The following is a 24,030-nucleotide window of genomic DNA, read 5'->3' on the forward strand; positions in this document are numbered from 1 at the left end:
GGGGGTGATGGGCAACTCAACAGGGTCCTCAATAGACACACAGAAAACAGTTTCTGCTGGGGAATACAGCTTCCAGAAGCAGGTCCCAGGGTTGTCCCACCACTGCTGGCGCAGCTCTCGGCTCAGTACCTTGAGGTGGGTGCCATGATTTTGGCTCCTGCTCCCTATGGCTCGCTGACCACAAAACAGATGCTAAAACCCCGTGTGTACGTATGTAAGTGAAAAGCTCCCAGGCTGTTTGCAGGCAGGGAAACCACAATTACACATAGAATAATAAATGGAGTGAATTCAGACAAGTTAATCTCCCACTTCATCCGCTGAAACTACTAATGGTGTCTTGGGGACCTCAGTTTGCAGTTAATTGGCGTAAATCAGGAGCACAACTGGAGCTGATGGAAATTTGCTGTGCAGGGAGTGAGGGGTGAGTGATGCCCTCTGAGGGCAGCTCTCTTGGAGGATAACCTCGTGTAGAGGGAGGACAGATGGGTCGGCAGACCCTGTGCCACTCTGCAGGAGGGAGGACAGAGGAACAGACCCTAGGACTGCTCTGCAGGGTAGGGTTTGGAGCCTCAGTTCAGGCTGGACACTGTCACTTCTATAACCCTGCTGCTTTTCCAAAGGCTCCGATTTCTGCTTGCAGTGTGATAAGCAAATTCCTGCCTCCAATACAAAGCAACTTTTCTAAGCCCTCATGGTTACAGGGCATAGAAAAACGAGTGCTCTGAATTCCCGCTCTCAGTTGGCTGCAAAAGCCCCAAACCTGCCTTTTTCCTAAAAAATCTCATTTTTTTTCACACAAGTCCTGTTGTTTGGGGGGACTGCCCACTCTTCCAATTTTTGAATGTACCACCAGCACTATCAGCAGTGTCATTTGCAGATGCAGGGCTGAACTTGGTGATGCCGTAAACAGGTACCTACCTCCCCCAGCTCCTGGGTCCTGCCAGCGCGCACGGCAGCAAAAGCACCCAAAATCTGTGGTTTCTGGGGAAAACAGCTCTGTGAAGCACATGGTGCTTTATTTCTCTTGGAATTATTAATTCCCACAAGCTATCCTCAGTGACAGTGGCGTCCTGGAAGCTGCCACAAGCCCACGATGGCTGTGAGCATTATAAAAATGCTGGTGGGGCCCCATGGCAGGAGCCAGGGAGTCGGAGCAAGAGCACGGCTAGTGCCAAAAGGTCAGGGACAGCGCAGAAATTCAGATGTTACCGAGAGGCTGGCGGAGCCAGAGCAAATACTTCCCCAGCTGAAAGCAACCTCGTACAGCTCAGCCCTCCACTAAACGAGGGAAGCTTTAATGTGGAGCAGATGTAGTGACGTCTTCCTTCCTCGTTAGCTGATTCCGACACGCTCAGGGTGCACCATCCAGGGGAGCCTAACATTGCTCCTCTTCACAAAGGGGTTTTCACCAGATTTCTGGGAATGGTTACATGGTTTAGAACAGTCCATCAAGATCTGATTTTAGTCTGAAAAAAGAAATTATTTAGGGTCCACTTTTATTTCTTCTTAGTTGTTTTCTCGCCAAGCAAACACCACAAGAGACACTGAGCTGTCCTTGCAGAGATGGCTTTTGCTGCTGACAGTGATGATGGGAGTTATGTTTGTGGAGAATGTGGGCCAAGGGACAGGGCAGGATCAGTTGGAAGGCACAAAATATTGTGTGGGCGCTGGGGCCGAGAGCTATATAGGGACACATTATTCTCATTTCATGCCAGGAGAGCAGACAAATTATCCTGCTGTGGCAGCATTTAGGAGCCACTCATCCCTTACTGGGTCCTTCTTCACTGGGGCCTCTTCCAGGGTGAGCAGGCTGGTCCAACATCTGCTCGAGCGACCCAGGTAAGTCACCTTAGGATAGCGTTAAAATCAGGAGCAGTGAGGTGGGACAAGCCAAGCACTTCTTCGTTCCTGCGAGCTTGCCCCAGTGAGGGGAGCCCTGTGAAGGGAGCCCCGGAGAGCGGAACTGGTGAGGGGAGGCCCTCGAGGGGGCTCTGATGAGACGGGTCCTGTGAGGGGAGAAGCGTGAGGGGTCCCCAGTGAGGGAGACCTGTGAGGGGAGACTCATGAGGGGGCTCCGGTGAGGGGAGACCTGTGGGGCTGCCCCAGGGACGGGAGATCCGTGAGGGGGAGACCCGTCAGGTAGCACTAGTGAGAAGAGCTCTGTGAAGGGAACCCCGTGAGGCGGAACCACTGAGGGGAGAGCCGTGAAGGGGGTCTGAGAGCTCTGTGATGGGAGCCCCGTGAGGTGGAACCACTGAGGGGAGAGCCGTGAGGGGGCTCCGGTGACGGGAGACCCCTGAGGGTCCCTGCAGGTTCCCTGCAGGTTCCCCGCAGGTCCTGGGCGCGGAGCGGCCCCTCACGGGGGCCGCCCCCCGGCCCCGCAGCCCCTCGTCCCCTCAGCCCGGCCGGCGCTGGCGGCGCCCCGGCGAATGCGCAAGATGGCGCAAGGCGCTGCCCGCCCGCCCCCCGCCCGCCGGCGGCCCCGCTCCCTCAGCGCCGCCCCCCGCCCGCCCGGCGCGGCGGCGTGTTCGCGCCGAGGGCAGCACCGCCGAGAGCCGCTTTTCCCCTTTTTTTCCCCTTTCCTTTTCCCCCTCCCTCACCCCTCCCGCCCCGCAGCTGGGGGTGGTTCTCGCCTGCCCGCCCTCCCTCCTCCCCTCCCTCCCTGCCGGCGGGCTGCTCCCTCCCCGTGGGGCGCAGGGAGGCGAGCCCGCCCGCCCGGGATGCCATGGCTCCGCCGGGCTCCGCGCTGCCCGCCTGCCTGCTGGGGCTGCTGCTGCTCGTGTGCCGCGGAGGTAAGAGCCGGGCCGGGCTGGGGGAGCGGGCGGGGGCGCGGACACGGACCGCGGACCTGCCGCCGCGCCCGGCGCCGCTCCCGCCCCGCGGCCGCTCCGTCCGTCGGTCGCTCCCGCACTTCGCGTCCCCTCGTCACCCCCGAGGTGGCCGGGGCAGTGCTCGTCCGCGCTCCCCTTGTCCCTCCCCATCCCCGCTGCCGCTGCCGGTCCCCCTCGCTCGCCCGCGGTCACCGGCAGCCCCGCGGCACCGGGGCCGAGCAGCTGCGCGGTGTCCGCCCGTGAGGCGCGGGGGTCCCCGCGGGGCAGTGGGGGTCGTATCTTGGGGCTACAGAGTCCCACACCAGCCCATCCAGCGCCTTCATCGGCGGAGGTCCCGAGGTGCTCCCCCCGGAGCGGTGCTTCCAGTTGGAAACCCCGTGTGCGGGGGGCTCTGGGGAGGGATGGTGGAGTTTGTGGAGCCCGAGCCCCCGCCGCTGGCGCTGGGGAGGGATGGGGTGGCTGCCGGGGCAGTGGCGTGGCGGGGCATCCACCCGTGCCGGGAGGGCAGAGCCGGGTTCGTCACGGCGATGGGAGCGGGAGGCAGCGCCCGGCGGGCGCGTCGCGTTCGTCAGGAAAGGAGATGAGACAGAGATGTTGGGTGACAAGTTGCAGGGATGAGGGCGAGCAACTTCAAACCTACGAGTATATTGTGCTCTCCTGTAACGCTCAGCTCTGTCCGCTCCGGTAACACAGTCCATCGGACCAGGGCTAGACGACAAAACATCAAAGGGAGCTTTCCGGGCACCTCCTGTGCACGTGCCCTGCTGATAAATGGCAATATATTCCTTCTACTGGTGATACTGTTTAAGCGTGGGGCTAATCTGAGAAAGATGCTGTTCTGCAGCAAAATACCCGTGTGCATCCTGCTCTTGTCTCGCTTAGCAGCCTTAAAGATAAGGAAAAGTAGGAACTGAGCAACGTGGAAGGTGTCCCTGCCCATGGCAGAGCGGTTGGAGCAAGATGGTCCTTAAAGTCTCTTCCAACTCAAACCATTCTGTGATTATTCTATGAGCTGTTTAAAAAGAAAACCCTGCAAGCATGGTCTGACCCAGCATGATCAGAGAGAAAAAAGTGCGTGTTAGATTTATCAGAGATAGCTGCTGGGGTGTTTAGGAAACAAGGCTGTGGGCTAAGTCCCATCATAAATCTCGCCACGTGGTCCGTAGCAGCCACGGCGAGGAGGAGAAGCCAGTGTAACTCGCAGAAAATAGACGTGATCTGTGAAGTGGATGTAATGAAGCAGGTCTCGTTATTCTGTTGAGATTCCTGGATAGTGCAATGAGGATGGCTGAAAAAGTACTTTTTTTTTTCTGTTTGGAGGGAGGGAGGAAAGTAAAAGAAGTGAATACTTGAAAGCAAAACTTTAGCAAGTTGAGTTCGTGTCTGGGTTATCGCCTGCTGCTGTCCAAATTGCTCTGTGTGTTTGTTTATGCTGCGCCTTGGCGGGTCAGTGGCTCCTGACTTTGGGGTGTGTTTTGCTGGCCCCGCTGAGGAGCGTTTGGCAGCACTTTCAAAGTTTCTCTGTTCTGAGTTTTTTTTCCCCCTTCGGAGGGTTTAGTCGCTCTCTGTGGTCAACAGCGAGGTAACGCGTTTCTGCGCTCCGCTGAATTTAACAAACCCTGCCGTGCCGGTGTCAGCGAGCGCGGAGCAGCCTCGCCGCGGGGACGGACCGTGTGTCGGAGCTGTGCGGGACACGATGCTCCGCTGCCAGCCCCGAGGTTTTCAAACTCCCCGAAATGCTGGTCTGGCAACTATGAACGAGGCGCTGGGAGCTGCTGGCCAGCGTGGAGTGGGCTCAGCAGCGAGACAGTATTTTCTTTCTTTTTTTTTTTTTTTTTTTTTTTTTTTTTTTTTTTTTTTTTTTTTTTTTTTTTTTTTTTTTTTTTTTTTTTTTTTTAATTTCCTGGAGCTCTTTGTTCTGGGTAGTGGACAGCTTTTGTCTGTTATTGCTGAGCCCGGCATTCAAAGGCAGGCATAGGATACGAGAGGCTCCCCGGCTCTGCTCAGTAACAGCCTTGGAATTAAACATCGTCATTTATATTTAAGTAGGCTTAACTTCTAAATTATTGAAGCTATAAGCTTTCACTAATTTCTGCTCTGTATGGCTTTGTTGGTGTTTTTTTTTCTTTTTTTTCCAGATGTAAAAAAAGGATTGCTTTCTCCTAAATTGGTGTAATACCCTGTCTTTTTTCTTAATATACACAGAGAGTATCAGGTATCATTTCCCCAATAACACTCAGAGACTGTATGAAATTCAAGCCCACATTTGGGCTTCATCTCTCTTGGGGGGCTCAACAGGAGAATCTTGGGACGTGGTTTTCCCACGTGGTGGAGGCAGCAGCAGGCTGTGAAATGGGGTGGGTGTCTCACAGCCGTGTCCTCGTGTACCATGTTTGGGACCTGTGCTGGGGACGAAGCTGATGGGTGTGAGTATGCAGCCAGCTGTGCCTGTGGCACTGAGATGCCTGCTGGGACCATCAGGGTGCCATAATTAAACTTTGGAAGTTTATAAAGCAAAGTGAGAGAGAGGACAACAGGGCAGGTCGGTCCCCTCCTCATCTGCCCTGCCACTCCTCCCACAGGGCGTAGAAATCCTAAACTCGTATAATTGCACCTTTTCTTATTACTTATCAGGCTCTGGACCTTGCACAGGTCAAGCTCCTATGCTTTCTTAGAAGCTGGCAGAGGGTCTCAGATCCAGGATTACAACCCAATTCCCTGTTCCTCTCCATCCTGCTCATTCTCAGTTTTGGCCCACGTGCTGTCTACCTGGCATGGGCCAGTAAGGAGCAGCTCAGCAGCAGCACTGCCCAGCAGAGAGCTGCAAAACTGCTCTCATTTATGTCTGCAAATGGAAAGGTTTTTCTCCCTCTTTTCCGTCTGCCTGAACTTTTTCTTTCTCCGATTCCCTTGTTTCTGGAGGGTCCTGTGTCACAGTGTGTGAAGTGCTAAGCAGTGATCCCATGCAATGCCAGCCCCTTGCTTCACAAACCCTGGGACTCTGCTCCAAACCCATGGGATGAGCAGACCATGTGCTTCATTTTGCAACCTGCACCAGATCTGGGACAGAAGATATTTTTTCCCCACTGTATTTCATGCTTTGCACTCCTGGGCTTCTGACCCTGGATATTGTCCTTTTATTTGTCTGACAAAACAATGCAGGAATCCCCTTCTGCAGTTTAAGAATTCCCATTTAAATCAACCGAATAACATTAGGCAGGAAGAGGAATAGTCCATTCAAAATTACTTTGAAATCACAAACTTATTTGAACTTTACCGGAGGTTTTAGTTTTACAGAGTTTAGAAACTAATAAATTATGTAGCAGGGCTCATGAAAATCTACCCGAGTCCGCTTATCCAAAAGAATATCCAACATTTTGGTTTTGCAAGAAAATAAAAATAATTGTTTACACATGTTCAGGAGTCATTGGCAAGCATATAAAACTGATGGTTAAGGAGGTGACCATGTCAATAATTACAGTTTAAGAGAAGAGAGAGGGAAATAGGTGAGAGATGAGGAAAGCACAGAGCACACTGATCTGGCCTTGCTGTTATATCGGGTGTCACCGTTGTATCGCACCCTCCACTTGAGAGCAGCCCAGTCACTTTAACAACCCAGACCTGCTCCACGCAGGTAATTTAAAACCAGAGTTTCAGAGCAGAGTCAAGGATTTGCTGCCTGGCTTTTTTTGTTGTTCTTGCACATGTGATTATGAAGCTGATGGCGAGTCAGGGGATGCGGGTTGTGGCGGGTGGTTCTGCTGGGTTGGGGAGATGCTTTTGCAAAAGGATCGTTGCTGCTGAAACCTGAGAGCACAGTGAAAAGGGAGAGAAGAGCTCGTGTTTCAAGGCGCTGGATTTGGAGTGGGCAGGGATCGGTGCAGTGCTCTGCTCCTTGGGAGGAGCGAGGCGATGCTTTCCTGCATCCTTAATTTCAGTGTGGGAGGTGATAAGGCAGAGGGGATGGCAGAGAGGAGGGAGCGCTGGGTTTGCTTTGATATAATTTTGTTTGCTGGACTCAATTAAGAGTTTCAAATGTTTTGATGTGTACAGAAACTGCTCCTCCTCCAGAAACACCTTTCCTTCCTTTTCTTTGCATGCCACCCAGTCCTGCCTGAATGGAGGGACTCAAGCTGAAGTTCAGGGGCTGTGGTTTGGCCAGGTTGCCTGTGATGCCAGGTTGCCTGTGGCTCTTTTGGCAGCCTTGTGCCATCCTCCCAGCCACCATGTCTCTGATCCACAGGCACCATCACCCACCGTGTGGCCAGTCCATCCCCTGCTGGGTCTGTGCAAGGGGCTGGCTGTGGGGACAGCCACCTACCTCCCTGATGCTTTCCTGCGGGGTCAGGGAATGGAACTGGCTGTTGTCCCGTTCTGCATTAGAGCAGCCTCGGGGGCTGAAGCCTATGGGGACCCCGGCTCTGGCACAGCATTTCCCATCTTGGCCGCTGCCTTTGCTGTGCTCTCCTTTGCTGCACGGTTTCTGCTCCGTGTTTGTGTCGCTGATGCCCTCTGTGGTGAAGCTGTGATCTGGTCAGGGCTGTGAAACACGTGGGGAATGCAAATAACAGCGCATCCTACGCTCGGCTTGCTGCCATGCTCTCGAGATCCTCGCTGTGGATGGAGCTACCGTGGGTAATTAGCTCAGGAAAGGTCTTTGCCCTTTCCAGCTATACCAACAGGTTTTATCCTGCCTTCATCAGGATGGGGGAGCCCGCAAGGGCTCAGAGCTCGCCCTGGAAAGGCTCTTTGTGCTGTGAACGCTTCCAGCTTCCACAGCGTTCAACAAGTGACCTCCTGGGATTTGCCCAGTCTGGTCTCAAACATATGAAAATTATTTGGGGCAACTTCTCCAGCTCTTTGGGCTGCGCTTACCTTCCTCAGCTAAAATCTGTGTCCCCACTGAGGGCAGTGATCCTGGATGTTTCTGAGTTCTGCATGAGGTGGCTGAGAGGTTGTGTTGTCCCCGACAGAGACCTCCTGCAATCGCTTAACGAGTGGATGTGGTTTATACTCCCTGATGGAAAAATCGCTTTATATAACCTCCTGTCCTAAAGGAAAGGGAATAAAAAATTCTGAGCTAGTAAACTTTACTGCCAGCAAGATGTGGGGCCTGTTACAGCCTATTCTCCTCTTCTTTAAATGTAAATTTTTCTGGATGCCCTAAAGAGCCAATTTGCACTTTACTACAGTGCGGTGCTTTTCTGCTTAGGGTCTGGGTCAGCCTCAAGGAGATTTAAGAGCGCACCAGCTGGATTTTTAGGCTGCCAATTTCATCAACCTGAACCTTGTTATAATCTGTTGGAGAACATCTTTCAGGTCCATATATCTCTTGCTTCCGTATCCTCCCATCTGCAGAAGGATTTGAATAAAAAACAACCCACCGCTGAAAAAAACAGGAGCCATTTTTCATAGGGCTGGCCCAAACTGTACCCAGGTTTTTGGCCCTAATACTAACCTGCATCCCACTATAAAATCTTCTTGTCCTGGGCATTTTCTTTTGGCTTTATTGAAGCAGGACTGGAGTGGTTATCCATGGGGGTGGTAATGCTGCTGGTGTGTGCTGTGTTATGCTGGGAACAAACAGAGTAAATCAGGAGGGGGCAAATTTCTGCTCGTGAAAGGCAGTTTGCAGGTGGATGTCGTGCTGTTGGTATGATGAGAGAGGAGCTGGGGCTACCTTGGTCTCCCCACCAGTGCTCCTGATGATGCAGTGCCAGGAAGAGCAGGGTGGACTCAACTGCTCCTGCAATATCTCGCCTTGCCACGAGCTCAGCCCCGGCTCTTGGCAGCTCATTTCATCTCTCTGTGATTAATGTTCCCTGTCTAGAACAGGAGTAATAATACGGGCTTCATCTGTCGGGACCGTGTGCTCCCGGGGCAGGGATGGCCCTGCTGGCTGCAGGTCTGGATGGGGTCCAGGAGGATGAGCCAGGATGTGACTGAGGTCCTTGGCAGTGGATGTCACCGCTAATTAGAGCAGTGAGATTAGCTGCTGAGGCACAGGAGGGAAAGCCAAAATCGTGTTTCCCAAATCGAAAAGGACAATGCTAGGGTATGAGCAAGTTCTTTTGAAGCGTTGAATGTGAATCACAGTGTCAAGTAAAAAATAATTAAACTTATTTTTTTTTTAAATGTACTTCAAAGTGTCTTTTAAGCTTCCCATTAATTCGAAGTTCTTTCTCTCAGCACTAAATAAATCTCTTGGTTCAAAAGCACAAGTGCTAATTGGTTTCTCTGAGTATGCCTGTCTGCTTGATCAATAGGGGAAGTAGTTTTTGTTAAATATTTGCACATATAGTCACATATTGTATTGCTCAGGGAGATGGTAAATGTTTCTCAAAAGGAGACTTGTAGAGTGAGAACTCCAGTAATTTTCTTATGGCCTTTATGTCAGAGCTAATCAGACTTCCTTCCTCCACCCCTTTGCAGAAAGCAAAGCGGTTTTCCCTCGCGTGCTGCCGGTGTGGAGACGAGCGGGGTTGTTCAGCTGCCTGCCTGACACCCCTGCTCTGACTGCAGACCCTGCCACTGTACTGCAGAGCTCACAGTTTGTGCCTCGAGCAGGGAGTGGCTGGGAGCCACGCTGCCTCACAGATCCTTTCGGGAGTTACCTGGGATGGTGTGTGGGATGAGCTGGGTTTGGATACGAAGCCAGCTGTTGGAGATGGATGGGGCTTTCAAACTCCCTGAGTGTGCACGGCCTTGGCGATTTCCTCACTGTCTCAATTAATTGCACTTTTACTGTCTCCATGTGCTTGCAGACTGCCGTTTACTTCCAACTTTGCAGCATTGTTGCTGTGCCCTGTTGCTGACTGCAATCAGTTATTTATGCTGACTGAGTTGGGTCCCTCTCTCTCCTTGCTCCACTGCCTCCTTGCTCTGCCTGTGCTCTCTCTCTGGCCCATCTGAGCTGGTCTCTAGAGCAAACACCAGGAACCTTCTTGTCTTACCATGGAGATTCCTCTGTGAGTGTCTCTGTCCCTTTATCTCTCATCATGAGCATCCCAGGAAGGCAGTGCTCTGTGTTCTGAGTCCACCTTTGTGACAGGTGAAAGACAAAGGTTGGCTTCTCCCAAATCCCCAGATGGGATGGGCTTGCTTTTCCGTGTGTCTGGTTAGTTGGTCAACTGTCCCTGAAGCCCCAGGAAAGAGTCAGTGGGATTTCTTCAAGGTCTAATAAGCATTCCATGAGAAAAGCATAAATTGAGGTGGAATTTGGGTGCTCCTGGACACTGCACAGTGTCTACAGATTACAAACCAGTTGCACGTTGTCACACCTCAAGGCACAGTTCCGGTCCCAAATACAGCCTGAGGAGATCCCAGGACCAGCCCGTGTCCGTCCCCACTCCGGCATGTGCCTGAGGACACCAGTCCTAATTATGAGTGCCATCACTCCTGCAGCTCCAGCAGCCTGGAGTGAGGATGCAGACCGAATGTTTATGGAGGTAAACATGATTATCTCCAATCACAGACCTTAATGATGGTTGTTATAATGACAGCAGTTGTGGGAAGGGCATGTAATTATGTTGATTCTTCCTTTTATTGTACATATAATAATAAGCTGTTTTATCTTAAGAGTACAGGGGGAAGATGGGGCATTTATTTCATTAGGGATTTTTTCTGATTGCCTGTTAGGCTAAATCCTGAAATTTTCAATCTTTCTGGAGTCAGAAGTCCCCTTCGGTTCAGTGTCAGAATGTGAGGGTCCTTATCCTGCCTAACTGCCAGGAGCACCCACACAGGGAATGGGGCCCCTGCATGGTGTTGAGACTCTGGCCACTTTGCAGAAAAATGCAGAGCATTCAACTAATTTCTTAATTTTCACCAAAAAAAAGAGTAATTGATGGGTTTGTGCTGGCTGCAGTCTGACTTGCTGAGAGGACCCCAGGGCTATCTCATAAAAAAGAAGTCACAGTGAGCGATAGATCACCGAGATGGCTGGAGCTAGCCTGACATTTTAAGACTTAATGGGTTAATAAAGTGTGTGTTTTAGGTGTCTGTCACTAAGTAGGGTTTGTCCATTCCCTTCACACGCTCATACCTTGTTGGCAGTACCTTTGGCCTGCCCTGTACTACCACTGCTGCCTTTGTCTGCTCAGTCCATCTGCCTCAGCTCAGGTTGCACTCAATGTTTATCCCCCGTAATCCAATTTAAGTTGCTGTAGAAAGCAATGGGGATTTACAGAAAGAAAGAAAAAAAATCTCACTGGTTTTGCAGAGCAGAAAAGACAGACTTTTTTTCCCTTCTCTTTCTTTAGTGTAACTGCCTCTTCTCATCTCTGTTATTCTTACCATGCATTAACAGTCTGCCCTCCACCCTGGTTTTGAGCCTAGTGTGGGGGATCCTGTCCTTGGTGGGGTCTGTATGAAGGACAGGCATTACAAAGACTGTGCCGTGGCTGATGTTTGCCAAGAGATATTGCCTTGTGAGTCCCAATTCTGTGAGCAGCTGTGGAGTTGGTCCCCTGGAGCCCATGAAAGAGGGGAGAAGCTGTATCCCAGGTTGGGAAACCACCCATGGAGGGGCTGATGCCCAAGTGAACTGTTAGAAAGGCTTTCTCCACACTCAGATGAAATTGTAGTTTTCTTACTCTGCTCTCCTTTAAAAAGAATTGCCTCCATCCTGCGTTTACACCCTTCAGATATCTCTGTGACTGCTGTTTCTTGGTTGCTTTTTATCTCTCATGTCAGCCGATATTTTGGGCCAATCTTTAAGCAATAGCTCTATTTCTGTCATCTTCTGTAGCGTCTGATCATGACTATAGGGCAAATTATACCCTCAAAAGGTGTACTGGACCAAGTGAAGCATAACATGCCAAAGAGACAGCGTTTAAACGTTCTGTTGGCAAAAGAAGTAAATTAGGACGTATCTGTGTGATGGGAAGCGAGGGTTTGCCTATTGTTGTTACAAATTCTGCAGTAACTTATCTCTCGCGGACATCGTTTAGCGTAATTGCTTTGCAAGAAACCTTTTGTGTGGCTGAGCCAGAACATTGTGCATTTGTATTTCGGTGCTTAACTTGCTCTTCATTAAGGGCTGAATAGCACCATCCTTCGGCTGTTACAGCGTGAGAGAGACCAAAGCGACAGAAGGGCATGGTGTTGTGTGCGAGAGGCTAACAGCCTCCTGCTCTGCCAAGCGGGAGAAGTGTCGGGAAGATGCCGGTGGCAATATGGTCTGAATCGGGAGATGCCGATCCCCCTTCACCCCCGCCGGCTGTGCTGCAAACGGGTCTGGGGCACGGCGCAGCCCCACTCCGCCCGGTCGCGTGGGGAGAGGGATGGATTTCCAGAACTGGTGTGAACTTCTGCTCCTGGGCTGGGAATGGCTGACACTCTGTGCTTGTGCAATTCTTTTTGTGCAAGAGACAATTTCCGGGGGGGGACTATGGAGTGGGACTGGGGTTTGGCAAGCCACTGGAGGGGTGTGCCTGGCCATCCCCTTCACTGGAGCCTCCAAAGGCAACCTCGAAGGACCATGCTTGTGGTTACGCCTTTGGAAATTGCACCCGAGATTTTGAGAGCAAAGCCTTGGGAGGCACAGCATGCCCAAGGGTTTGTTGTTTCTCCTAAACACTTGCACCCTGTAGCCCATCCAAAATGTTTCCATCATCCTCCATTTGCTGCAGTAGCAGTTGACTCTTGCTGCTCCTCATGGTCGCGCTGCTGACTCTGTTGTTCTCTCTTCACTTCAGATTTTGGCCGTTCCTCCGAGCTGGCATTCGTTGTGGAGCCCAGCGATGACATAGCCGTGCAGGAGCAACCCTTGATCCTGTACTGCCAGGTGGAGGGCATCCAGCCCATCACCATCACATGGAGGAAGAACGGCGCGATGATCGTGGACAGTGAGAATGCCTTCATGTTGGCCAACGGGTCGCTCTACGTCTCCCGCTTCCAGAGGGTCCGGGGAGACGGCTCTTCGGACGAGGGCGAGTACGATTGCATGGCACAGAACCACTACGGGCTGGTCGTGAGCCGGAAGGCCAAGATCCAGGCAGCGAGTAAGTGCAAGCAATCCCACAAGGGGCACTGGCTTTGTTGGGAAGCAGGAGGGCAGCGTGGTGGGTGCTGGGTGTTCAGGGAGGGAGGGAGCATTAAAGACAGGGAAGAGAAAATGAACATGGAGCTGGTATGGATGTCTGGCTGGTATCTAATCTGTGTAGCTGTCCAAGTGTGAAAGAAGAGCTAATCAGCTTTCTTGGGTAGAAAGCTAAAAACCACCTTCCAGCAGTAAATTCCCTGTGTCGGAGGGATAAGGTACTCTAAACTCACACAGTGAAGTCGTCTGTGGTTTGTGTATCTCCTGTGGTGAGTTTGGAAACCCTTTGCTGTGCAGCACAGCTGGGCTCTGCTTGGCAGGCAGTGCTTCCCAAATCATAGGCAAAGACCTTCTGAAGGTCATGGTGTCTTTCATTTTGTTATTTAATGCTGGCAGTGTGGAGGCAGCAAGGTCTTATTTACTACCCGACGTGGCAGCGCCTTTGGGGGCAAGGCTAACAACACCAGACAGATTGTCTGGTGGGGGAGCCCGGAGGAGGAGACAGATGAAAATGTCAGTGAGGGAATGAAATTTAAAGGTGGGGGAGGAAGAATTCCAGGGCAGGCTGTGACTCCAGCCCTGCACACTACCCAGCTTAGCCCCTTACATTGCCCTGGCTGGAGCGGTTGCGTCCTGTTGGGTTTCCTGGTTCTGCCCTGCCGGCTCTGGTTGCTGGTTTGTGTTTATCCCAGGACTGATAGCGGAGCTGGAGGGTCATGGTGGTTTCTGTCCCTGTTGTGTTGGTGGCCAGCTTTGCCCACGGACTGTAGGCCCCGGGGGTGCAGCCACTGATCTTTTTGCATTCAACCAGGAGTTGCTGCTGGGTGTAATTTCTATGTGAATGTGAGGACAGGTGTCTGGTACAGCCCTGAGCCCTGTCCAAACACTGGTTTGTTAAGTAAGTTCTACTGCAGGTTTTCCGACTTGCGTGGGAGATGGCTACTGCTCTTCTTTCAGTGCAAGCCACTTACCACTGCTTCTGTTGCGTTCACAAATCACACCATGACTTTTTTGTGCAAAGCTGGAAAGGTCTACAGCAAAGTCTGGGGCCGAGGTCCCCCATCTGCACTCCCCAAACCGGGGGGCCTTTCGGAGCGCGGCCGCCCGCTCCCCACAGCGCTGGGGCCGGCTGGCAGCCCACCAAGGGAACACTTCAGCCCTTGTGTATAACAATCCCCGAGTGCGTGAAGTGGCCATCTGCAAACCTAGCTTTTCAGGAGTGTAAGAAGTGACATTGTCCAGGAGCCAAGGGCTTTGGGTCTGTGCCAGATTAGCAGCTGGATCTCAAACTTGTCAGTCTTGTGGTGCTAAACCTTGGAGCACTTTTGGTGAATGGCTCTGGCATTTATAAGCTGGAAGCCAGCTGACACACAAGCACAATGTCAAACTTCTTGGACCTGTAAACAGGAGATGTGAGAGCCAGAGGAATTACCTTTGGGATTGTGGATTGTCAATAAACACTGTTATCTCAGCTCCTGCATCAATATGTATGTGATGTGCTGTGTGTCCCTGAATAGTGTTTCCTTTTGTAGCCATAGTTTCACGTGAATCAAAATGAAAAAGGGATTGTGTTGAAAATGCTCTGGACTCTCTTCTTGCTTCGGGCTTGGTTGCTTGCCAGCCTTCAGAAGAGGTCTGGGTGAAGCTAGCACAAAACAGGGGGCCCCTGGCCTTGATGCCACAGGTGCCTGCAGATAATGGGAATGAAACAGGATGTTGTGGGCAAATGTAACCTGCTGCTCAGGGCGAGCTCCCCTGCTGTGCCTGAGCCGAAGGAACATGCACTTACATTCAGGACTCGGCTTAATCGTAGATGAAATCTCCTAAGAATGAATCTTAGTTGTACCCCGAGCCCCCGTGTCTCACGGTGGTTACACACAAGCGACAGTGGTTTTCCTTGCCCCAAGTCCCAGTAAGCCAGTCAGAAGAGAAGGGTAATTATCCCCATTTGAGAGATGATGGGACCACTGCATGGAAGGAATGGGTGCTGGCTGCCTGGGAGGGGAAAAATCCCTAGCGCTAAGCAGACCTTGGCGGAGCAGAGTAAATACTGCCAGTGGGTAAAACCTCATCCCAGTGCTGATCTCACCTTCCCTCTGAGCCTGACATCTGAACACAAAAGCAAAGGAGAAATAAAAACCTTTCACAAACAAAAATCTTGAAAGTTGATCAAGGCCGTGCTACTGAGGAATAAAAGAGATCTGACAGAGCAGAGCCCCTCGAGAGCTCTGTTGCACTTTTCGCTGTCTTCAAAGGCAGGCTGTTAGTCTCATATCACCGTTACAGACCCTGGCTTTGTATTATTGCTTGGAATATAATCTTCTTGGCTCGGAGGAATGTACATATTTGCATTCAGGAAATGTGGGCTGGATATCATATTTTTATGTTTCAAATTTACTTCAACGCTTGGCATTGAGTAAAATTTAACTGGAAGAGTATGCTGCTCTCAGCCGCTGCGCGTGCGGCCCTGGTGGGCTCAAGGTGCCGGCAGTTTCCCCACAGGGTGGGCGCTTCTTAAAACCTTCCTCCTTAAAAATTGACTCATTAAATTAATTTAATTAAAATTCAGGGGTATTTCTGTATGTCGTCATTGTTAATGGAAGATACTCAGAGGAGGGAAATGGACCTTGGCTGGTTTGTGGGTTGGCAGGTCAGGTGCTAAACACACTGATAATATTTTTGTAGTGTAACCTTCTTTTGAACAAGCACGAGTGTGTAAGAAGCCTACGCGTGATTGAGCTGAGGGAGGCCCTCGGCATTTCCACCCTCTGCCTGACACCCCAGTTGGAATTCTTTCAGTTGCTGTTTCTGTGTCTGTTCAAACCCTGGTGTGTTAGTTTAAAAGGTTGTGGAATGCAATATGTTTTTATAATCTGATCAGGTTATTGAATACAGATCTTTTCTGTCTCCTAATGACAGTTTCATAATTTCGCATGACTCCGAGCTGTCTTAATTAAAATCAGTTTCATAGGCAGAGTGTTCTCTGGAGGCACTGCTTGGCTGTGTCGTCGTGGGTCTCTCTGAGGAGCTGGATTTCCCTTGTGCATGTCAGAAGCTGAGCATGCCTTTGCTCCCTGTGGATGGAGATACCCTGTGGGCAGTAGTACCATCCAGAGTCCACTCCTCTGGAAGGTGGGCTCCCCAAAACACAGCCACCTTTCTTCTCATCACCACCCTTTGCTTAACTTGGCCTGACTTGACTCTGATCGTGTTGTCTCATGGCATTTCCAGCCCTTTTTGCCGATGCTGTAATTTGATGGACCTGGCTCCACATCATCATAAATCACAGCCCAGCCGGTGGAGTAAGACCCATTGATTATATCACTCAATAACAAGCAGTTACCACTAATTGGAAATCACCATCAAACTGGGTATCAGATCAGGCTCTGCACGTACCCAGCCTGAGAGTAGCAATTTTCCCTGTTTGATCTGATGCTTTAAAAAAAAAAAAAAATCAACAAAAAAAGGAGAGGGGGGAGTAAGTCGATGGTGCAATTTAGAGCCAAAGAGGTTTCTTGAAGTTTGGTGAAATGGACCTGCCCAGTATTTGAAGTACTGTGGTACCTGATAATAACTCAGGAAGCTTTTCCTGCCAAGCTGCCTGGCTAAGAGAGGAGGTTGGGAATCACAGCGTTGTTAAAGCAGCAAAGATCTTCCCATCGTTTCAGCTCCTCTGCACAGAATATATTCAGGGTTTAACCTGCAGCCCCCTTTCCAGGCTCTGGGGTGGTGGGAAGAGCTGCTGAGCCCAAATAATGGCAGCATTTATAAGAGTGTAGAGACAAGAAGGAAGTCTAAAAGGATTAGGGAGAGACAAAGGGGGCTGATTATTTTATGGGTCACAATACAAGGCATTAGAGTGAGATCACAAAGGGATGTAATTACAAAAGAAGGCCATACTGGGGGGGATCAAACCAGGATTAGAGTGGGAAATGTTTTTACACAGTTTTGTTCCACTCATTATGAAGTTAGCATTTTAAATTAAGGTTTAAATAAGGTGGCACCAAAGTTGTCACCAAGGTATTTCCTGGGCAATGCCACTGTTTGGATGCAGATTGTGAGTCTCAGTTCAAAACACCAAGGCAGACCTTAAACACGTGGATTTGCTGTTGGTTTTTCTTGTGCCTGTACAATATCTGTGTTGTCACCAGAGCCCTACCTATGGCTTATGCTTGGGACAAGTGAACCTGTTTCTGCAGTTGGAAGGGAGATACTTTTGTGATGACTTGTTTTAGTGGTGCAAAACGTGCTGGAGGTAAAGGTGTGCCCTGGTGTCGGTTTATGGTTCTGGAGACATAGTCCTGTTACTTCCAGGAACTTTTAGCTAATGCTTTCTATTTTTATTTTTAAACTGCATTTTATTGCAGTTTAACCCCTAGTGTTACATGCCAAGTTTCCTCCATCCATAAATGAGATTTTTTTTTTTCCATGTTGTGGCTCCGCTCCCATTTAATGCTCTTTCTTCTCCAATGCTGAGCAGAAGGGCTCAGTCCTGATGCCAATGATGTTTCTTTATTGTCTGTGCTTTGAATGCTTATGGTAAGCCCAGAGCAAGTTCTGGGCTTGTAGCAGTGGGTCTCGGGGGAAAAATACCCATGAGGAATTACTAAAGGGAAAAAAAAAGGAAAGAAAAAGAAATTAAGCAAAGCAGAAAGACTGTGAGAGGTTTCCAGAGGATGGATGTGATGGGTGAGTGGGTTATTTCCCTCCATCAGCTCTTTTGGCTGCCCCTAGGACATGCTGGCTCACGTGATGCTGCCTCTCACATCTGTACTGTAGCAGTGCTTGGCCCTGTGTGTGCTGCAAAACAAATGTACAAATATCAGAGTCACCAGGGGAAGATTGGAGAGATTTGACTGGGAATTTTAGTAGATTTGCAGGATTAAAAGAGTTTGTCACTTACCACCCACAGCATTTCAGCGTCTGCATGTAGCAGCCAGGATTCATCCTGAGACTTGAGCATATTATAAGACCATATTTCTTTTGGCTGCTCATTTCTTAGCAGTGTGATAGTTATTTAAATATCATCTTGCACTTCTTCGCGAGGCTTCTAACGTGGATGCGCCAACCTCGGCTCCGGCAGCGTTATCTCTCCTACAGGGGGGCTGCACTGCAGGCAGTAATGTCACTTAGTCATTTATAGAAAGCTCAGGGGAAATATATCAGAAGAATTTCATTAATGGCAGCACTGTTGAGTTATTTGTCTCAATTAACTCTTGGAGCACAGCTGAGGAAGTTCTGACATCTCCACAGCCACACCTGCAGCACGAGGCAGTTTCTGCCTGCTTTCTTAACGTGGGCTGAAGCTCTGGGGAACCTGCACGGGCAGTTCTGTGGGGACAGCGCAGTGCCCAGCCCTATGTGCATTTATCCTGATTATCCTCTGCCTGCTGCTCTGCTCCAGCCTCTCCTCGAAGCATGAGGTTATTTAATTTGTGAGGGCAGGTCTCTGCTACCTTAGTCTTCTCCTTGGCATCATAACCCCCCCCCCCCAAATCCCAATGCTGTCACCTAGAGCAGCTCTTTATCTACCTAATCTCATCTTAGTTTAAGGATTTGTAATGCCACTAGTTATATGGTTGTTTTGCCAGCAGGCTGGGGATAACCTGATGGTTATATACAGGTTTCACTCTCATTTTGCCCTATAGGAGTCCCAGCTGGCTATGATGTGGCCAATAACATCCATGCACCAACTGTGCCTCAGTTTTCCTTCTCTGAACCCAGAATAGGTTTACTGTCAGTGCCATCATTTGCACACCTCTGTGAACACCCTGGGGGGGCTAAGCTGATGTTTTGTGTTTATTAGGGACCCAGGTTAGCTGGATGTGGTTTTGCTTCCCTGCAAGGGGTGTGCAGTCCTGGGGCCAGGCTAGGGCTCAGGGGAGAGATGGGCTGCTTTTCTGCCACTGTTCATTGGCAAAACTGTGAGTAGGAATCAATTTTTGGAGGCATTTGACCAGAACAATCTTGATCTCTCTGAGTACCCATTGTGACTGGGATTTGAGGACCCTGCTTTGAATGGTTGGGGCCTTTGGGTGCAGTAGGGACATGAGCAAGGGCAGACCTCACAAATCCCTTCATATGAGTGCATCCCTGCACAGGGGCCAAAGCTGCTTTCCTGGGCTGGCAAGATGGGACCTGGGAGAGATGTTGACCAGAGCTCCTTGATGTCAAGGGGTGCTGGATCCCCACTCCATGCACTTCCTCTTCCACTCCAGTTTTGGCTCTACCCACCGTCCTGACCCTGTTGCTGGGAGGGGTGTCTGCTCCCACTCCTCTTAGGCACAGCATATGGTTTTCAGAGAGGTTCTTGCTTTAAACCCAATTTTACAGTTGGGTTGACTGAGGCAAAAGGAGGTCAAACGATTCGCCTGAGGTCACCCAATAAGTGGCTCAGATTAAATCTCAACCCATGACGCTGCCCGTTCCCAGCGCTGGCTGTGCTGGCCAGACCAGATGGCCTTCTGAATGCAGCGTCAAGATCCTCGGCTTTTTCTCTACCTCATTGTTCTCCATTGTGGGCTTCTGAATGCAGGACCTTGAAAAGTGAGAGTCATTTGGATTTGCTGAGTCCAAGTTATTCTGTCTAATGACATGGATTTGCAGGAGAGGGTTTAAACACACTGTTTGCTACAGAGGGTGGAATTTTTTAAAACTCTCTCTGGCTGACCAGCTGAAATTGGTCCCTTACCCTTTCAGCTGCCATGCTGCTGGTTCACTGACTGCAGGGCTGCCCTGGCTTTGTATGTGTACACGTTTGTCCGTAGGGCTCTCAGGTCCTGATTCATGGGATAATTCCCCAGCACTGCACACTCTGGTCTGTTTGTGCAGTTTGTGTCTTCCCCCTTAGCTTGGTCCTGGGATTGCACAAGGGGGTCAGTGCAAGGTGGTCCTAGATATACAGTGTTGTATTTGCCTCTGGGAATCTGCAGACTCTTGTATTAGCTCTGGAAATGCAGATGGGATGCTGATATCTCCCTCCAGATCTGGTGTGTCCTGTGTCCATACATCACCCCTGACCCAGCAGGGGCTACAGGTGAGGTTAAAGCAGAGCATTGGGTATCACAAGATGAGCTCCGTCCTTGTTCTCTAAAATAAGGAGCTGCCTGGAAAAGTGCTGCTCTCTTTTGGAAAGCAGGTGTGCAAATCCTTTGGACTTGCAGAGCAGAGACCATCTGCCCATGAAGCAGCAACCCCTGGGTGCCTGGGGCAGGCTGAGGTCCTTGGGCAGTGGGGGGTTCTCCTGCACCCACACATCCTTCTGCATTCTCCCGTGTGGGAGGGCCCACACTCTGACCTTAGCCACTCACATGCCTCAGTAAGTTGGCACCTCTTGAGCATGCTTTGATTAATGGTGTTTTTTTGTCAGTCCTAAGAGGCCCCATTATGTCCCTTTGATGCTGCATTTCGCACTTACCACTGTCACTGAGCTCAATGACTAATTTTCACAGGTCATGGGAGAGGGACAATGGACCAGGCCACATTTGGAAGAAACAAATGAAATTTTGCTGCAACTGAGAGCACTAATTAAGAGTGAGGATCAATTTGGGTGTACAAAAGAGATAGTTTTAGGCTGGTGGTGTGTAAATGAGTGGCGGTGTTGGGGAGCGGAAAAGGTTCAGTGTGTGCATACTTGAGCTGCAGCATTGTACTGTGCTGCATTTCATCGATTCTTCTCTGCTCATTCATCGAGGAAAAACCAAGTGTTTTCCTGCCTGCTGTGCCCGGGAAGGGCAGGGACAGCAAACCTGCCAGATCAAGTCATGGTTGATCCCTGTGAGATGTTTTTGGCCAGGAGCAGGAGATTGTGTTTCTTCAATCTCATTGCTCATCTTTGAGCATGGCACTGCAAGTTGGCTGTTGGCTTTTGAGCACAATGCATGGCACTCCCTGCCCAGATGTGTGGGCAGGATGATGACCATCCTCATCCCAAGCCATAGCTCGCCCTACCAAGGATTGCACTGTTTGCTGAGACTCAGAGGAACACTGATTTGGAAGAGGTGTCGGAGAGGGAAGGGGCGCAGTGAACTTCCATCAAGGAGGATGTCATGGATGCAGCGGAAAAGACAAGGAAAAGCCAGGACTACACAAGCTGGATTCATGGCTTCACTGAGCATTGCAGAAGCGTGATTCAGGTTAACCCTGAGTCAGGGTTAATGTGTGTTTAGGATGAGCTGATTTCAAGTGTCCAGGTGCCCAGACTGTGACAGTTAAAATCAGTTTGCAGATGGTTTTGGTAAAATCATGTCTGTTTTTGATTGGATTTGCCTTGGGCAGAAAGGTAGGAGCATCAGCTGTAGCATCCTTTTGCCAAGAGCGTCCTCCAGGGCCTGTGGGGTTCCCATGAAGCAAAGGCTAAATGGATTTGAACCCAAACACATTTATGGTACTGAGCAAATCTCCAAAATGGTCAGGTGGAAACAGCAGTTTAATTTTCCCTGTTGCTTGGTGTTGTTTGCCCACAACCATTTTTTCCCCTGCAGCTCAGCAGAGGATAATGCGACGTTCTGCCTCAGCCCGGGGAGTTGCTCCTGGGCTCTATGTGGTGACATTGCCCTAAATATTCAAACAATGCAGCCCCATCCCTTTGGTCCCCAGCGTGGCAGCTCTGTCCGAGGTGAGGGTGCTTCCCAAGGCACTTTGTTGGCTTGGAGCAGCATCTGTGTCCAGCTCACCATAGTTTCCCACGGCAATGTGTAAAGGGGCGGGAGGGAAAGTCCTGACTGCATCTTTCATTAGTGATCCTAATGCTCAGGGGGGGAGAGGACAGGCAGGGCCCCAAGGGGGTCAGCTTGAACTCTCTCTCTCAAAAAAGGAGGGGATAGAGAAGAAAAAGTCTTTGCGTGCTTGACTGGCCATTGGAAAGATGACAACAAAAATTATTGTTTTTTTTAAAAAAAATTTTTTTGATGGCCAAAGAGAAAACAGCTTCCTTGTCCCTTGAGACATCTATGGGTGCTCTAGACCTTCTCGAGGGCTCAGGCTCTGCAGGCACCCTGCACCTCTAAATGACAGGGACTGGGCAACATCCTAAATACAGAGCCTGGGATACTCTTAAAGATCCAGACTTGACTGTTTTGGCCAAAGCAGTGGGGTGGTTGATGCCTTGGGAAGCCTGGCTCTGCTGCTGCCATCCCATGTGACTTTGGGCAACTCTCCCGGTGCCCTCGTATCTCCAGGAATTGGGGATGGTGGCATTAGTCCTCCCCAGCTCCCCCTATCCCCGGTTTGGGGGTCCATCGCTCGCCAAGCTGATCTGGGGGGCCCTGACCCTGCTTGAAGCTGTCAGAGCTCGTTATCAGCACGGGCAGCTCCTTCCCACCGCAGTGGGTCTGGGGAGGCCGGTCCCCTCCGGGCACAGTGCTCAGCGCTGATTGCGCCGTGGCTAATCGGGGTTGAGGAGCTGGGGCACTGCGTGGCCCTCACGGTGCTGCCAGCTGTCCATTTTCATGAGACTCCTGGCTCTGACTTTTCTGAGACCTTTGAGCTTGTACCCAACCACTCTGGAACCAGCCAGAGGGTTCAGAAGTTCTTTTATGGGAAGACAGAAGTCTGTGCATCATTTATTTGTATGCAAAAGCCTCTTAGACGAGGTGTTGTAAAAGCCTCTTAGACAAGATGTTTTAAAAGCCAGTGTGGCATAGGTGCAGAGGAGGTGTTTGTGTTGCTGTGCTGGGGAACATGTATGAGCCCTTCTGGTTTAAAGCGTGGTTTGCATGCGTTTGAAGCACCTCTGTGATTCACACTGCTGCATCCCGCGGGGAAAACGGGATTTGTTCTCCTACAGCTCCCTGCCCAAGGGGAGCCTGCTTAATTTTTCTTTTACTAAGTTCCCCCAAGAATGAGAGAGTACCTGATCTTCCAAAAGCATTTCCAATGTGCGGAGAAGTCTGGATGACTCACAACTTTTAATTAGCTCTCCTGACCGAGGCAAGGATCCCTCCCTTCCTCCCTCCCTAACAGAGAGGTGGTGATTAGAATTACAATGAAGATAATCCAAACTGTATGTGTAGGGTTTTCAGTAAGCGGAGAACAAAGCAGGACATCCATCTGGTGAGTGTGAGCCCATAATACCTTTCTGCTCATTTCTCCAGTGCAACAGGAGCTGCTTGGGACGGAAGCGGGCTCATTATTTTGGAAAGGCTTGCTGACACGCAGAGCGGGGCTGGCTTGTAATCTCTGAGGCACTGAAACCGCTGCTCAGGAAGGAGCATTGCTTTTAATTTTAAGTCTACCTTTGTATTTCTCCTTGTTAAAATCTGCAGCGATGAGAGATACCAGCCTCTTCTGAGCCTGCCGTTAATTAGTGTGTGAATGAGAGATGCCCTTAGTTTTAGCAAGGCTAATCAAAGCTGTAAGGGAGTTTTAAAAGGCAGCCCAGCTAAGCCTGTCCTATGCAAACATCCCAGCAGCAGTGAGGAAATGCATTAGCTGGGGACAACGTCCTTTCAGAGTGATGCTATTTCCCCTCGCTTAAAATCTCCTCTCTGTCAGAGCTCCTGCCTCAAAACTTGGGCGTCCCTTCATGCCCTGTCTTTGCAGCGGGAGACTCACCTGTGCCATAGGATCAGCCTTCCCATGCCGTACCCTGCAGCAGCAGGAAAGAGGCAGAGTTTGCAGCAAAGCCATGTTGGGCCCTCAGCCACACTGTGCTTTATGGCCAGCTGGCTTTTGCCAGGCTGCTCCAGCCAGGCAGAGGACAGGCACATTGTGGGACAGGGACAACAAAAAGCTGTTGTGGAGGAGCTGTGGAGGAGCAGCCGCCGCTCGCAGCCATGCCGGCAGTGCAGCGCATGCCTCGAGTCCTGCCATGGCAACAAGTTCATCCCTAGGCCAGCACAGTGCTCACACAGGAGCCAGCCCAGCCTGCGGCATCCCCGGCAGGACCCAGGGAGGCAGGGGGGATGGCGTGAGGTTTCATGCCTGTGAGGTGCTCTGCCAGCTTCAATACTCATGCTGGTGGTTTCCTACCCCAAAAGGAGAGGAGAGCTGCAGGGAGATCCTTCTGGAGTCATGAGCTGGGCAGCGCTGGTGTGCAGAGTCGTGGTGGCTCTTGCCGTCCAACACAAAGAGCTCAGGAAGGATGATGGAGAGCTCGGGTCCAAGGGAATGTTGGTCAAACACGAGGAATCCATACCTCTTATGAGCGTTTCAAGC

At 50.7% G+C, this 24,030-nt stretch overlaps 1 protein-coding gene across 1 annotated transcript in view; it reads left to right on the forward strand.

The window, feature by feature from the left end:
• The first annotated feature begins 2,670 nt into the window (after nt 1-2,670).
• The window catches only part of IGDCC3 (immunoglobulin superfamily DCC subclass member 3), a 100,910-nt gene continuing 79,550 nt past the window's right edge, over nt 2,671-24,030 (forward strand). Inside the window, exons 1-2 of the mRNA XM_027714795.2 lie at nt 2,671-2,792; nt 12,530-12,835. Of these exons, the coding sequence (XP_027570596.2) occupies nt 2,726-2,792; nt 12,530-12,835 (373 nt within the window). The 5' untranslated portion in view covers nt 2,671-2,725. The remainder of the gene's footprint in view (nt 2,793-12,529; nt 12,836-24,030) is intronic.

This window comes from Pipra filicauda, unplaced genomic scaffold, assembly GCF_003945595.2.
Source record: "Pipra filicauda isolate LSUMZ 115617 unplaced genomic scaffold, ASM394559v2 scaffold70_size2993248_pilon, whole genome shotgun sequence".
Lineage (NCBI taxonomy): Eukaryota > Metazoa > Chordata > Aves > Passeriformes > Pipridae > Pipra > Pipra filicauda.